The sequence below is a fragment of the Chiloscyllium plagiosum genome, unplaced genomic scaffold (genome assembly GCF_037043375.1).
Source record: "Chiloscyllium plagiosum isolate Xiang-an unplaced genomic scaffold, Cpla_swu_hap1 HiC_scaffold_17, whole genome shotgun sequence".
NCBI classification, from domain to species: Eukaryota; Metazoa; Chordata; class Chondrichthyes; order Orectolobiformes; family Hemiscylliidae; genus Chiloscyllium; species Chiloscyllium plagiosum.
This window is the reverse complement of record NW_028270155.1, coordinates 57208095-57221580: the sequence shown is the minus strand read 5'-3', so window position 1 is coordinate 57221580 and position 13486 is coordinate 57208095. Positions and strand designations below refer to the sequence as shown.

Here is a 13486-nt window from a genome sequence, read left to right as displayed (position 1 = left end):
CTATGTTCTGCTGCTTTAGCCATGTGCAGCCATCTGCTATTTTGTGCTGTTCAGTCATGGGCAGCACATACACACCCACATAATCTAACCCCTGTCTTAGTGCATCACTACTGGAGACCTCATTCATGCCTTTTTTTTTAACTTCTAGATGATTCCAGTGCAGACCTGGTTGGTCTTCAATGTCTATCCTTTGTAGACTTGAATTTATCCAAAACCCTGATCCCTGTGGCTTAAGTCACATTGTGCCCATTCACTTTATCGCCTCTGTTGTCACTAATCCATATTGATTCTCAATTAAACAATGTCTTGATTTTAACTTTTCATCCTTGCTTCCAAATCACTGCATGACTGCACATGAACCTCTCTCTGTAATCCCCTCCAGCCCTACAAAACTCTCCGATATCTCTACTCATCAAATTCTCTTGTTGCCTCTTGACCATCCACAATTTCAATTGTTTCACGGATTAATAGCCACAACTTCAGTTGCCCAGGCCCTGTACCCCTCTTCTTTTTAACTTCATGACCTCCTTTTAAAACCTAACACTTCAACCAAGCTTTTGGTCATAATGCCCTGGATTTTTCTAATATTGGTTAAGTAACTTGGAGTTTCCTGATATAAAACCTTGTCATATTTAAATGCTGCAGCAAATCTTTCCAAGGGAAAAGCCAATATTTAAACTGTATGAAAGGAGAGTGCTGCTTGGTTGGCAATTGGTAGACACAATGTTATGAAGAATACACATTAATACTGACCAACAGTTCATTTCTAGGCTCTGTTTAATCTAGACAGGTTGACTGTGACTGACCATGGTATTACCCTGAGAAATGAACCAATGAATGACCCAGCTCCCATTTTATTGAGTTGAAATAGACATAATGTGTACACATGTTCTTTTTCAAATAACTATGTCCTGTGCATCAATATAATGCTGATTAGTGAATACCTGGTGCTCTCCAGATAGCTAACTCTATTTTTTATGATACAGGGATGACAAGCGTATAGTGTAGGCAAAGTTCATGGTTAAACTATCACTGACACTGTGAAGCATTGTCCTGAGCCTCATTCTACTAAATACATGGGATGAATTTGATCTATGTAGCATATAGTGTGCTGAAGACTTGGAATAAGACACCACCTTTTTAAAAAATGTTCAAGGTTCTAGCAAAATTTGAAGATTATATTAAATAATATGGTTGAATGTTATCTTATAAAACCATGTTTTTTCCTCCCAAGATGTAACAACAATATATATGAAACAAAAGTTATTTCAAAAGCAAATTATTTTTCTCTTCTACTTCTAGGACTCTTTGCATTAGTTAATAATGCTGGTGTCATAATCCATATTGGTGATGCAGAAATCATCCCAACAGATGCTTACAAACGATGTATGGAAGTCAATTTCCTTGGAACAGTCCAAGTTACTAAGGCATTTTTACCCTTTATTCGTCGAGCAAAAGGAAGGATTATTAACATTTCTAGTCCCTCAGGTATGTTCACTTCAGAGCTGGCTGCTCTAAAAATGTAAGCAAATAATGCAGATGTGAAAGATGGACAAAAAGTGCTGGAGAAACTCAGTTCTGGTAGCATTTGTAGAAAAGGAAAGAAAGTTAACATTTTGGATTGATTGTAGTTCATCTCCAGAGCTGAGGAAAGATAGAAATGTGAAACAAACACAGAATGCTGGTGAAACCCAGCAGGTTTAGCAGAATCTGTGGAGAAAGAAATGGAGTTGACATTTCGAGTGTAGTCTGACTCTTCAACAGAATTGCAAGTTCTCTGGGTTTGTTTCCAATTTGCAGCAACCACAATATATTGCTTTAAAAGAGAAACATGATAGATTTTAATGCCATTGAATATAGAAAGTGCAGAAAGCAAAAGATAAGGTCTGATATAGGGAAGAGGGCAAGAGAGATTAAATGAGAGAAATGTAGTAAAGAAACAGTTTTTTTAAAAAAAACTTAATATCATTGTAGTAAAGAGTGTAAGTGGGAGAATAATGAAAAGCCCTGTCTGAAACCAAAAATGTAAAATCATGATTCTGACTGGCACATGGTGAAAAAGCAAAATGAAAATGGGAGGCAGAGTTCATGAGCTGAAGTTTTTGAACACCACCTTGAGTCCAGAAGGCCATAAAGTGCCTAACTGAAAGATGACTTGATGTCCTTGTGTGTGCCAAGCTTCACTAGAACACCACAGCATGCCAAGGACCGAGGTCTCGGCATGAATTAAAATGACATGCAACCATAAGCTCATGCTCCTACCTTGCAGACTGGGTGCAGAGATTCCACAAAGCAGTCAGCTAACCTCATTTAGTCTAGACAAAAGTGAAGACTGCAGATGCTGGAAACCAGAGTTTAGATTAGTGGTGCTGGAAAAGCACAGCAGATCAGGCAGCATCCGAGGAGCAGAAAAATCGACATTTTGGGCAAAAGCCCACCACTTTAATCTAACCTCATTTAGTCTCCCTACTGGACAGTAAGCTGTGTTCTGAACAGAAAATACCATAAATTAATTTGAAAAACATAAAAGTAAATCACTGCTACACCTATATCTTGGGCCAAGGAACGAGGAGTTAAAAAGACAGGCATTACTCCTCCTGCAACTGCATGGGTATTGGCCATTACACAGGGGAAAGGTGTTAGGGTGATTGAGGTGTAAGCCAGAGTGTTGCTGAGAGAAACAATCCCTTTGGAATGCTGATAGGGTCGGGGAAGATTTTTTGTATGACATCGTCTGACAAGGTCAGAAATGGCAATGGATGGTCCCTTGACTGTAGATGATGGTGGGGTGGAAAGAGGACAAAGTGAACCTTATCACCATTCTGGGAGGAGGACAAGCAGTGAGAGCACAAGTGTTGGAAATGGGTCAAACACATTTGAAGGCCTGGTCAAGAACAACTAGGGAATCCTTGATTTGGGGTAAAGAAAGATTTTTCAGAAATGCTGTTGTGAAAGTTTGCATCATCAGAAATGATGCTATGGAATTGTGCACATACCTTTTGTCAACATTGAAGTCATGTGCTCACAGCTTCCAACACATTCCAAGAAAAAACAGCATGAGAGCTCCAACTGAGATGAATACCTTAGAACTTGTGCCTGGATTAATCTCCCAGCTGAGGACATAAAGAAACATGTAGCTGCCAAATATGATATCCTTCTGGAATGAACTGGCAGTTCCCTCCAGGTTATGTTACAACATAAATTGTGAAAACATCATTCACAGTGGTGACTGTGTATTTGCTTGAGTGCTAGATCTGCAGCTGAAGACACCATTTCCAATTCCAGTAGACATTCGTGTTGTGGCAAGTATCATCTAACGAACAGGTCATCTGCAAGTTCTATTAAAATCTAAAGGCGAAAAAGCTTCTGCTCATCACATTGATGAGCAAAGTAACAATTGTGTTATTGAGTAAGAAATATGGATGAGATATTGGAAAACAAAATAATAATGCATAAAGCAGCTAGATGGCAGAAATAGATAACTTTGAAATGTCTTATACTGGTCTGTATATCTAAAGGGAAATCAAATACAACCCAGTTTTATGGAATGTTTTTGTTTACTTTTTTTTTCCTCTGAAGGCAAGTGAGAGTTTTAGTAAGAAACCTATAAATTGCACTTAAAGATACAATTTATAGAATGGTAAAATGTAATTTCTGTAACAGACTCTTGGAGAATTTCCTAAAGCTATGAATTACAAAGAAAGAAAGTAGCAAAAACTCCCCCAAGGACAGCTTACAAAACAAAAATAAAATAAGCTACTACGTGCTGAGCAATAATGGCCAAGAAAGTCAGAGACCAGATGTATCCTGAGAAATGGACGCTGGGGTCACTTGGAAATCCCGATGCACAGAGTATACAGTAATTGCCCAGGCTTCTTAAACCTCAAGTTGGCAATTATCATGCACCTGGAACCCTCCAGCAACTCCGAAATCATCAGAATCTTCAGAGGATTCTGACTTCCTGCCTGTCTACTTTGGATTCTCTAACCATGCCATTCATTCCTCCCCAGTGACCAACCAGGTCTTACCCTCTACCTGTCTTCACCTCTCCCCATTTCACCACCCTGCCCCCTGCCACCCCCTTTATCTGCAGCTCCCCCCACCCACTCCCAGTCCTGAAGAAGGGTTACACCTGTAATGTCAACTTCTGCACCACCTTGGCTTGGCTGCTTGGCTTGCTGTGTTCCTCAGGCCTCCTGGCTGTTTGCTTTGGATTCCAGCTTCTGCAGTTTTTTTTTATCTCTTACCTTAGTAGGTAGTCAGGAAATGTTCAAGAAATTACAGTCCACCCTAACTCCTGAATAACAATAAAACTGAGCCTCAATCAACCCACTGAACCCCACCCCCACCACAACTCAGTTATTCCCACTGACTGCCCCTCCCATCCTCCACCAATACCTGATCTCATCCTCTTCCCCAGGCACCTTCCAATCCTCAATCCCCAGTCACTCACTCCCACCTCCCCAATTTTTAATTTCTTTTGAATGTGAAAGCTAGAATTAATTTAGATCTGTATTGTTTATTCATTCTAGGTGTGAAAATGAATGAGATTAACATTTCAAACATTTTTATTAATTATTTTTCCCTTTAATCTTGCACGGCATTACAAAAATAAGAATGTAGTGTTTAGGAATGTAACAGAATATTATAATTTCAAAAGAAAACTTATGACAAATTATGACAAATGAAATATTTAGTCTGCTCTGGACTACTTACTGAATTCCTTCTGGCTGGTTCAAATCCTGTGTTGATAGTATATTCTGCAAATTCAGAGAATATACACAATAGTCTGGTATGTGCACAGCATGTATTAAGCAGCTTGTTGGCATTGGCAAATACCTATTCAATCAAGTCAAAGAATTGTTGATTCTTATTAAGATAGACAATACAACGGACATTGATATGACGGTGGCCTTTTTGCTTTGAATGAAAAACCTTTGATGGGGTTCCCATGTGAAAGTGCAGAAGTGAAATGGAACAATTCCATAATATCAATACATAGGAAGCAAAAGAGTGAAACGTTAGCTGATTTGGAGCTAACGTTGCTGAAGTCATTAAAGTGAAGTGATCTGCTTTCATTAATTATAAGAAAGATCTGAGCAAGAAGACACTGAATGCACAAAATAATGTCCAACAGACTGCTTAGTGTTGCACCAATGACTACTGATTACAGTTTGGCTAGAATATCTAGATATCCTATGACAGAGTGGCTAGGCACATGTATATTTGGATCAAAGAAGCAACAGGTCTACTAAAGAAAGCCGGTCTGCCCATCATTGCAGTGCTAGATATCAAACCCATGGTGGAGGAGTTTAGCAAAGCTATTGACTTGTTTGCCAAGACAAAGTTCAAGGTGCTGAAGGTATGTCACTCAAACAGAGGTGTAGCTAACTAGAACTGCTGCAGAACCTGTCTCTGCTGGAGGGATGAGGCAGTGGCCATGGTTGGCCACTGTATACAAACAATGGATACAGGTATGTAAACCTGTATACAAACAAGGATCTGTCACAACTCTCGAGGCATTTCACTGCTGAGCATTGGAGGGGAAAGTACTTGCTTATGTTGCTCTCATCAGGCTGCAGATCCTGGCATCTGTCCTGAAACCCAGTGTGATTTCGCCAGCAGATGAAACCCAGAAGGTTGACAATTGCCATGGTCCCCTCCATCTAGAAGCTGAGGAGAAATATCATGAACAAGGAGACCACTATATACTGCCTTCATCAATCCCACAGAAGCATTTGACCATGTGTGCTATTTCAGCTGCTGGAGAAACGTAACTGCCTGCCAAGCTGCTCAATGTGATTGCCACTTTTCATTGAAACACACTGGGTAAGGTCAACTGTGACAAAGCACTCTTTGAGATTTTCAGTGGGGTCAAATGGGGTTGTATTCTGGCACTATCATCTCTGGTATGTTCTTTACTTTGCTGCTGTCATATATCTTCAGCTCAGTGACAAAGTGTTTACCAACGTAAACATCCTGATGGAAACCCATTCTGCCTTGCTCACCTTCCGTACAAGACAACGGTGGGCCAAATCTAATTGGAAAATTGTTCCACAGTACTCCAGTTGTGGCCTTTTGTCCAGCTGCAACATACCCTCCCTGCTCTTGTAATCCATGCCATGGCAAATGAAGGCAAGTTATCGTCTTAACCACCCAATAAATTTGTCCTGCCACTTTCAGGATCTGTCGACAAACATTCCAAGATTCCGGTGTTCCCCTGTGCTCCTTGGTGTCTTGCCATTCATTGAGTAGTCCCTTGTCATTTTCCTTCTTCCAAACTGCATCACCTCACATTTGTCAGGATTAAATTCCATCTGACACTGATCCACTATCCAATTATATCCTCCTGTAACTTGACATCTTCCTTCACACTGACAACCACCTGGCCAATCCTTGTCATTTTGCTGAAATCCATATAAACTACATCAACTACCCTACCCTCATCCAAACACTTGGTCACCTCCTTGAAAAATTCTACCAGATTTGTTAGACGTGACGTGTCTCTGACAAAACCATGCTGATTATCCCTGATCAAACCTTGGCTCTCTAAATAGAGTTTAATTTTCTCCTTCACTATTTTCTCCAATAGTTTCTCGACCACTGATGTCAGACTCACCTGGTCTATAATTCCCTGCTATCTTTCCAGTAGAGTGGCACAACATTAGCTGCCCTCCAGTCCTCTGTGGCCAAAGATGATTCAAATCTTTGGGTCAGGGTCTTTTTAATTTCCTCCCTCATCTCCAACAACAGCTTGGGATACAATTCATCCAGACCTAGGAATGTGTCCACTTTTAAAACAAAACCTTTCCACTTCTTATATTAATCTGCTCAAGAACTTCAGTCATTCTGTACTTGCACCCTCCTCCTCCTGAGTAAAGACAGGTGTGAAATACCAATTTAACACTCTCCTGTGATCCTCCAACTTCCTGAACAAATTGCCCCACGCTATTACTTTAGCAACTAATTCTCTTATTAAATTAGCAACTAATTCTCTTATTAAATAAACTTAGACATGGTAGAGCTGATATTGTGCGGTGACTACAACATTTGGGAATCTGTGGAATGTATTACAATTTAGCACAGCCATTTCTGTGATAAGAGTCTGAGATGGTCAGAGCTACTGAGCTGATGTCTGACTTAGACATTGTGGGGCATCAAGGAGGGAAAGCATTACCTCGACCCTTTTGTTCTGGGGATCAATCCTATCATCTAGGTTAATAGAACTTTATAACTGCTGAGCAGTCAGGAATGGGAGGGTTTGACAATGTCAGGCAGGTATCAGGGTGCAACATGCTGGACCAGCAGATAGAATTTACTTTCTACCTCGGCTGAAGAGAGCAAGGACTACAAGGTGAATAAGCAAAATGAGAATGGTGCAGGATGGCATTCAATGTGAGGTGCAAATATGAATATGGTAGTACTAGGAGACAGTATAATTGGGAGGATGGATACTGTTCCCTGTGACTGGGATTCCAAAAGTAGTGTTGTATACCAAGTGCTGGGTTAATGACCTCTCCTTATCTGTGTGGGAGCCAACCGTGTAATAGAATTAGAAATGATATCTTTGCTGACAAAGTTTAAGAGGTTGGGGTCCAAATTTAAAATGCAGATTCTCAATAGTCATTATCTCTGGATGTTACCTGAACCTATACCAAAGGCATTGGGTAGAACCAATGAGACAATTAGGTATATTACTCAAAAACTCTTGTCAGAAGGAGTTTCAATTCATGGGGTACCTGTACTAATACTCAGGAAAGAGCGAGATGTTCTATTGGGTTAAGCTCCACTTAAACTTGGATTATAACATGTTGGCAAATGTAATTCTACAAATTAAGAAAGGTGGGGAAAAACAAAACCGGGAACTCAACATGTCATCAGTCATCAGAAAAGTGCTGAATTTTATTATTTAAAGAAGTATTAACAATTGTTATGACTGGTCCCTGGGTGAGAATTTCCAGTTTATGATCCCGGGAGTTATTGTGGTGTCTTGCCAGATCATAGGGGCTGCTCTCATTAGAGAGAAGTGACTGGTAGTGATCTAACTTGAGGGACACCAGACCTCAGGTGAGGGAAGAGGTTGAGAAGGAAAGTCCTCCGTTGTAACCTCAAACCAGTGATGGGAATTGAAGCCACGCTGTTGGCTCTGTAAACCAACAACCTAGCCAACTGAGCTACACCAATTCCTATCATCCTAGGTGAGCAGGAAGGAACTCGCCCCCTTTCTTTATTCAACCCATTCCCTCCATTGGCCTGTTATAGGGGAAAATCACCTGCCTCGGAGTCAGTCAGGGTTCAATGACCGTTTATTATACAAGGAAATACCGGAGCTCCATGGAGAGAGAGAGAGACACCAACAGCACAGTGGTCAGCTGTGATTCTTCTCTTCCCCTCCAGAGCATATGTCAAGACACTTTTATACATCTTGTACAGTAGGTCAGTGATGAGATTATTGTCTTTGTAACATGGTTTGTTTATGGCAATCATTGTAGAATCGTTGATAGCTTCGATACAGTCCTTCAGTTCCAGTGCAGCCTTTGTTAATTTCAGCGTGGTTGTTGTTAGTTTCAATGCAGACATTGAAATTGACAACATCTGTGCAGAAGTCCATTACTGTAGTGATGGGGACTAATCGCTCTTCCCTAGAAGGGCGATTGCTGCAGCCCTGGCTATGAGCACTTTGTATTGAGTCCATGTCAAGCTGTTAGCATTTCCATCAAAGATGTTGGCTGGACCCAGACACTTTGGGTAGTGTACGTTACTTATGTGTATTACCTCCCCCACCCGCCTTCAACTACTTGACTAGGTTGTTAGTGCATTGTGCTGGCATTCTGGTGACCCCAGGCAGTATCTGTATTTGCTCTGCTGTCTGTCTCCATATTGTGGTCTGACAGTCATCTTTTGTGTCAAGTGGCCAACTGATGGCTCAACGGCCATCTTGTGTATCCATGTTCCTCGTGTCACCTTGCCCTGTGCCATCTCTTACTTCAATCACCTCTTTATGGTCAAGGGGACATTTCCTGCAGACCACCCAATTTACATGAGAGGTAGGTCCTCTCTAGGGGTATCATGCAGTGCAGGTTTCATTGGGGGCTCTCCATGTTGACACTCGCTGCTGGTACAGTTCTCGTCAGTAGCGCTCTACAACAAAGTCTTAAACACCCATGGCCACACTGCATTAATGAGGAGAACTATCCTGTGTGCCAAGTAGGGTCTCCAGGATTTACTTATCAACCAGTTTAGCCAGTTGTCTGTGAAGGTGGCTCCCTGTCAAATTACATAGTTGGTCTCGGATATTCTTGATGGTTTCTGTAATGTTATAAGAGGCATCAATAACATGGGTGATACAATTGTCACCAATAATGGTACAAACTCACCCTTGCTGTGCTATTTGATAATCCACCACGTAACGCATCTGTAGAGTCGGAGTTCAGCCAGTTCTGTATTAATTGTTTCCAGAGCTTTTGAGGAACTATTGCCGAAGATAGTCAGGCCACATACAAGGTAATTTAGTTTTTTAGCGCTGATGACCCCTGCAGATCCCCCCCCCCCCCCCCCCCCCCCCCGCAAAGATAGAGATCCCAAATATCCATATCTCAAAGATGACCCCAAAGAGATGGGGACCTGCCAGTCAGCACCGAACTCCTGACTGATGGAATGGGTCACTATCCTTCTGCAATAGGGATGGTACAGTAAGGGGTGCAATTGTCCCTACTGCAACCAGGTTTGGGAGGTCTGGGGTATCTGTCGTGTAAATCCCCTTAAATAGGAAAACAAATCCCTTCTCTGTTCAGTAACATACATTGTACTGTCCTTCCGTCTGTCTGTCCACTCACGTTGTCACTGATCCCCTGAGTCCCCGCACAAGCTGGTAAGTATCGAACGGGTACGTCCATGTGGCAGACCTGACATGGGTGTCATTGCATTGACCAGGTATGAATTGTCTGCCTGCGGTCATATTCAAGCATGCCTGCTCGCTGCAGGTGCAGGGGAACTGTCCCATGGTGACCGTACAGTGCTGATAAGTGCACGGAGTCTGGATGCATGGGTCATATTTGGGAACCAGGGCATAAACGCATCCCCTTCCCTGTCCTGTGAAACAGTTGGTAATACCAGCTTTTAACTGGGTCTTCCCTTCCCTAGGCTGGGGAGCCCGGCCCCATGGGCCGGTGGTCCTGTCCAGCTGCACACATCTCGTCCCCATTTGTATTTCCCCCTCTGCTGTTTTACATGGCACTCCTGAGGTGCCCACCGGTGGGGAGGAGTCCACACTGGGGTGGCCACAGATGGGGATTCCACTGATGGTGCCAGTGGGTAGCAGACAGTTCAGTTCTCATGCAAGCTCAGTGGGTTTTATAGAAGAGATTAACTTCAAATCCTGACATGCTCACGACAGTTGCAACACTTTAAAAACAGTGAAATACATACAGACGTAACTTTATTTTGACTGCAAAATGTATATCAGTCAAGTCCTGCTTCTGTGTGGTTTGTTTAATTGGGTTTTCAGTACTCCCCCAGGATGACCGTCTTGTCCACCGTACCTATTTGCACCTGGGGAATGGTCAATGACATTAGTTTGGTCACAGGAGTCTTTAAACGGTTTTAGTTGGGTCCAATGCTTCCATGTGCCTTTTCCTTTAATGCCCAGGCAGGCCCAGGTGACCCCACTTATTACCACGTAGTATGGCCCATTCCATTTTGGGGCAAAGCCTGGTTTGTCGGGCAATGCTCGCACTCTGACGCGGCTTCCTGCTGCCGGGACCTCTGGGAAGATTTCGAGTTCCCCTGCCTTGTCCTTTTTGTCGTCTTTATCAATTGCAGATTTCTGCATCCCTTTCAGTTGGACGCTTAATTCTATCACAGCGCCTAATTCTGTCTTGTAGTGGACCTACACCTGTGATTATTGTCTCTGGCAATAGCATTGCTTGTTCGGTCATTAATTTAAATGGTGTTAGCCCAGTTGCCTGATTTGTGGTCGCTCTTAATCTCATTAGTATGACTGGCAGTGCTTCAGCCCATGTTCTGCCTGAGGTTTGCATAGCCTTAGCTAAAGTATTTTTGAACATTCTATTTGTTCTCTCTAACATCCCTGGGGGTGATAGCGGATGTGAAATTTGTCTAATGCCAAGTAATTGGCAGACAAGTGTTCATGACCTTGCCTGCGACATGTGTCTCTTGGTCTGAGTTGATCTGGACTGGTATATCCCACCAAGGGATTACTTCCTCTGCTAATATTCTGGCTATAGTAGTCGCTGTGCAGCTTTTGGTGGGGAATGCTTCTACCCACCGGATGAATTGGTCTATGATGACCAGGAAGTAGATTTCCCACTGGAGGATGGTAGTGGCCCTGTAAAATCTATCTGAAGGTGTTCCCAGGGTCCCCTAGGTCTGGGCTGATGTCCCATCCTAATGTTTATGGGTCTCCCTGGGTTATGTTGTGCACAAACCATGCATCAGCGGCAGTACTTGGCCACATCTCTCCTCTCCTAATTCCTTTCCACCACCCCTCTCCTCATAGCCTCTACCTGTATGGGAGAGCCCATGATGCATTTCGAGCAATGTGTTCTGTATACACGCTGGTGCTAGCACCTTGTCTGCTTGCCTCCAGACACCATCCTCCCCTTTGAACGCCCCCTGCAGTTTTCATTGTTCTCTCTCTTCCTGCGGGGTGTCCTCTAGCTGCTGAATTTGGATAGTGTCTTTCGCTAATTCAATAGTGGCTATTGCCGTCTCGTTAATGGCTTCTTGCTCTAGGGCTTTCTGAACTGCTTGGTCTGCTACCTGGTTTCCTTTGAATTTTAACCAATTTAGGCTATTTTGCTGGCTTCTTTTGATGGGCTTTTATTTTTATTACTGCAGCCTCTTTTGGCTATTCACTGGCATGCAATAGTGCCTGAATTCTTAATTGGTGTCTGATAGGGGTTCCCACATGGTGGTGAACCCTCTTCTACCCCATGCCACCATGTAGTCTTGGAATACACCAAAGGCATATTGACTGTATATATATTCACCCTTTTTTTTCCCATTTTGCTAGTTGCAGTGCTTTGGTGAGTGCTACCAATTCCACTACCTGTGGGGACTGACTTCCATCAATCCTCCCGGACATAACTGTTTCTAACTTATCATTTACCACAGCCAATCCTGTTCGGGGCGAGCCTGCTACATATTTTCGTGACCCGTCCACGAAGAGGGTCTCCTCTGATGGGTGTATATCGTTTACTCTCTCCCCATCTTCATCCCCATCTCTATCTCCACTGTTGTGCAGTTCCCCTGTGTCTAGAATTCCCTCAGCTGGGGTTTCTCCCCGTATCCCAAACTATTACCATGGACTGACTTGGGGGTAAAAGAACTACCTCCCACATTCTCTCCTTCTCATATTGGAGATAGCTCTGTTTCCCTGTGTTTAGCATCTCTACTAGAGTGTGTTGTTCCGTGTCATTAATATGGGCTTGCTAACCCTAACGGCCCAAGCAGCACAGTTTAAGGCTGCTGTGCACCTGGGCAGTTGAGTAGTACCCTATGGGTCTTCTCCTGCTAGCGTGCTCTTGGGTTACCACTGAAGTAAAACCCTCCCTCATTATTACAGTGGATGTGAAAATCTTTGCTGAGATCTGGCAGCCTTAGCTGGGGGGGGGGGGGGCGAAATGAGTCCAGTTTTAAGCTGACTGTATGCCTCCTCCTGTTCTGATCCCCAGGTTACATGTTCCAAGGCAGGCTTGCCTCCTTTAGTTAATCTCTGGATCGGTTCAGCCAATTTTGTGAACTCGGGTATAAAGCTCCGACCGTAGTTGAACAGCCCCAAGACCTTTCTGACTCCCCTGATAGTGGCAGGTTGTGGCACCTATTGGATTGCCTTCTTGCAGTCGTGGGATATAAGGTGACCCTGGTATAAGACTTTTGTTTTGCCAATCTGTGCCTTTGTGGGGCTAACGTTTTTAACCCTGCGGTTCCAATTCATGCAATAATACCCCTAAAGCTTCCTGGTGCCCTGGTCTGGACTCTGAGGCAATTAAGATATCATCTACATATTGGAGGGCAGTGCTACCCTCTGATAAATCTACTCTCTTCAGAAATGTCGCTCATCACTCTGTGAAAAATAGTGGGGCTGTTGTGGAACCCTTGTGGCAGGCGAAACTACGTATACTGCCTGTTCCTTATTGTAAAAGCGAATTTGTTCTGGGACTCTAGGTGTAATGGGATAGACCAGAATCCGTTGGCTATGTATAAAACAGTGAAACTCCTGTGTTCAAAGGCCAAGCAGTTGAAGATGGTGGAGGGATCTGCTACAATGGGGTGCAATTTGGAGATGACCTTATTTAGTCCTGTATAATCAATGGTGAGCCTGCAGCTCCCATCAGGCTTTAGTACGGGCCATGTTGGGGAATTAGTTGTACTTGTATTTCTTTCAGGATTCCCTGTTTCACTTGTCGTTGCACTATCTCCACAACAGCTTTTTCTGCTTCGGGTTTTGTTTTTCTTTGACAAA

General features: G+C 43.1%; 1 protein-coding gene across 1 annotated transcript in view; it reads left to right on the top strand.

Moving 5' to 3' along the window:
* LOC122558478 (11-beta-hydroxysteroid dehydrogenase type 2-like) overlaps positions 1-13486 on the top strand; it is a 74018-nt gene that overhangs the window by 14136 nt on the left and 46396 nt on the right. Inside the window, exon 3 of the mRNA XM_043707106.2 lies at positions 1303-1488. Within this exon, the coding sequence (XP_043563041.2) occupies positions 1303-1488 (186 nt within the window). The remainder of the gene's footprint in view (positions 1-1302; positions 1489-13486) is intronic.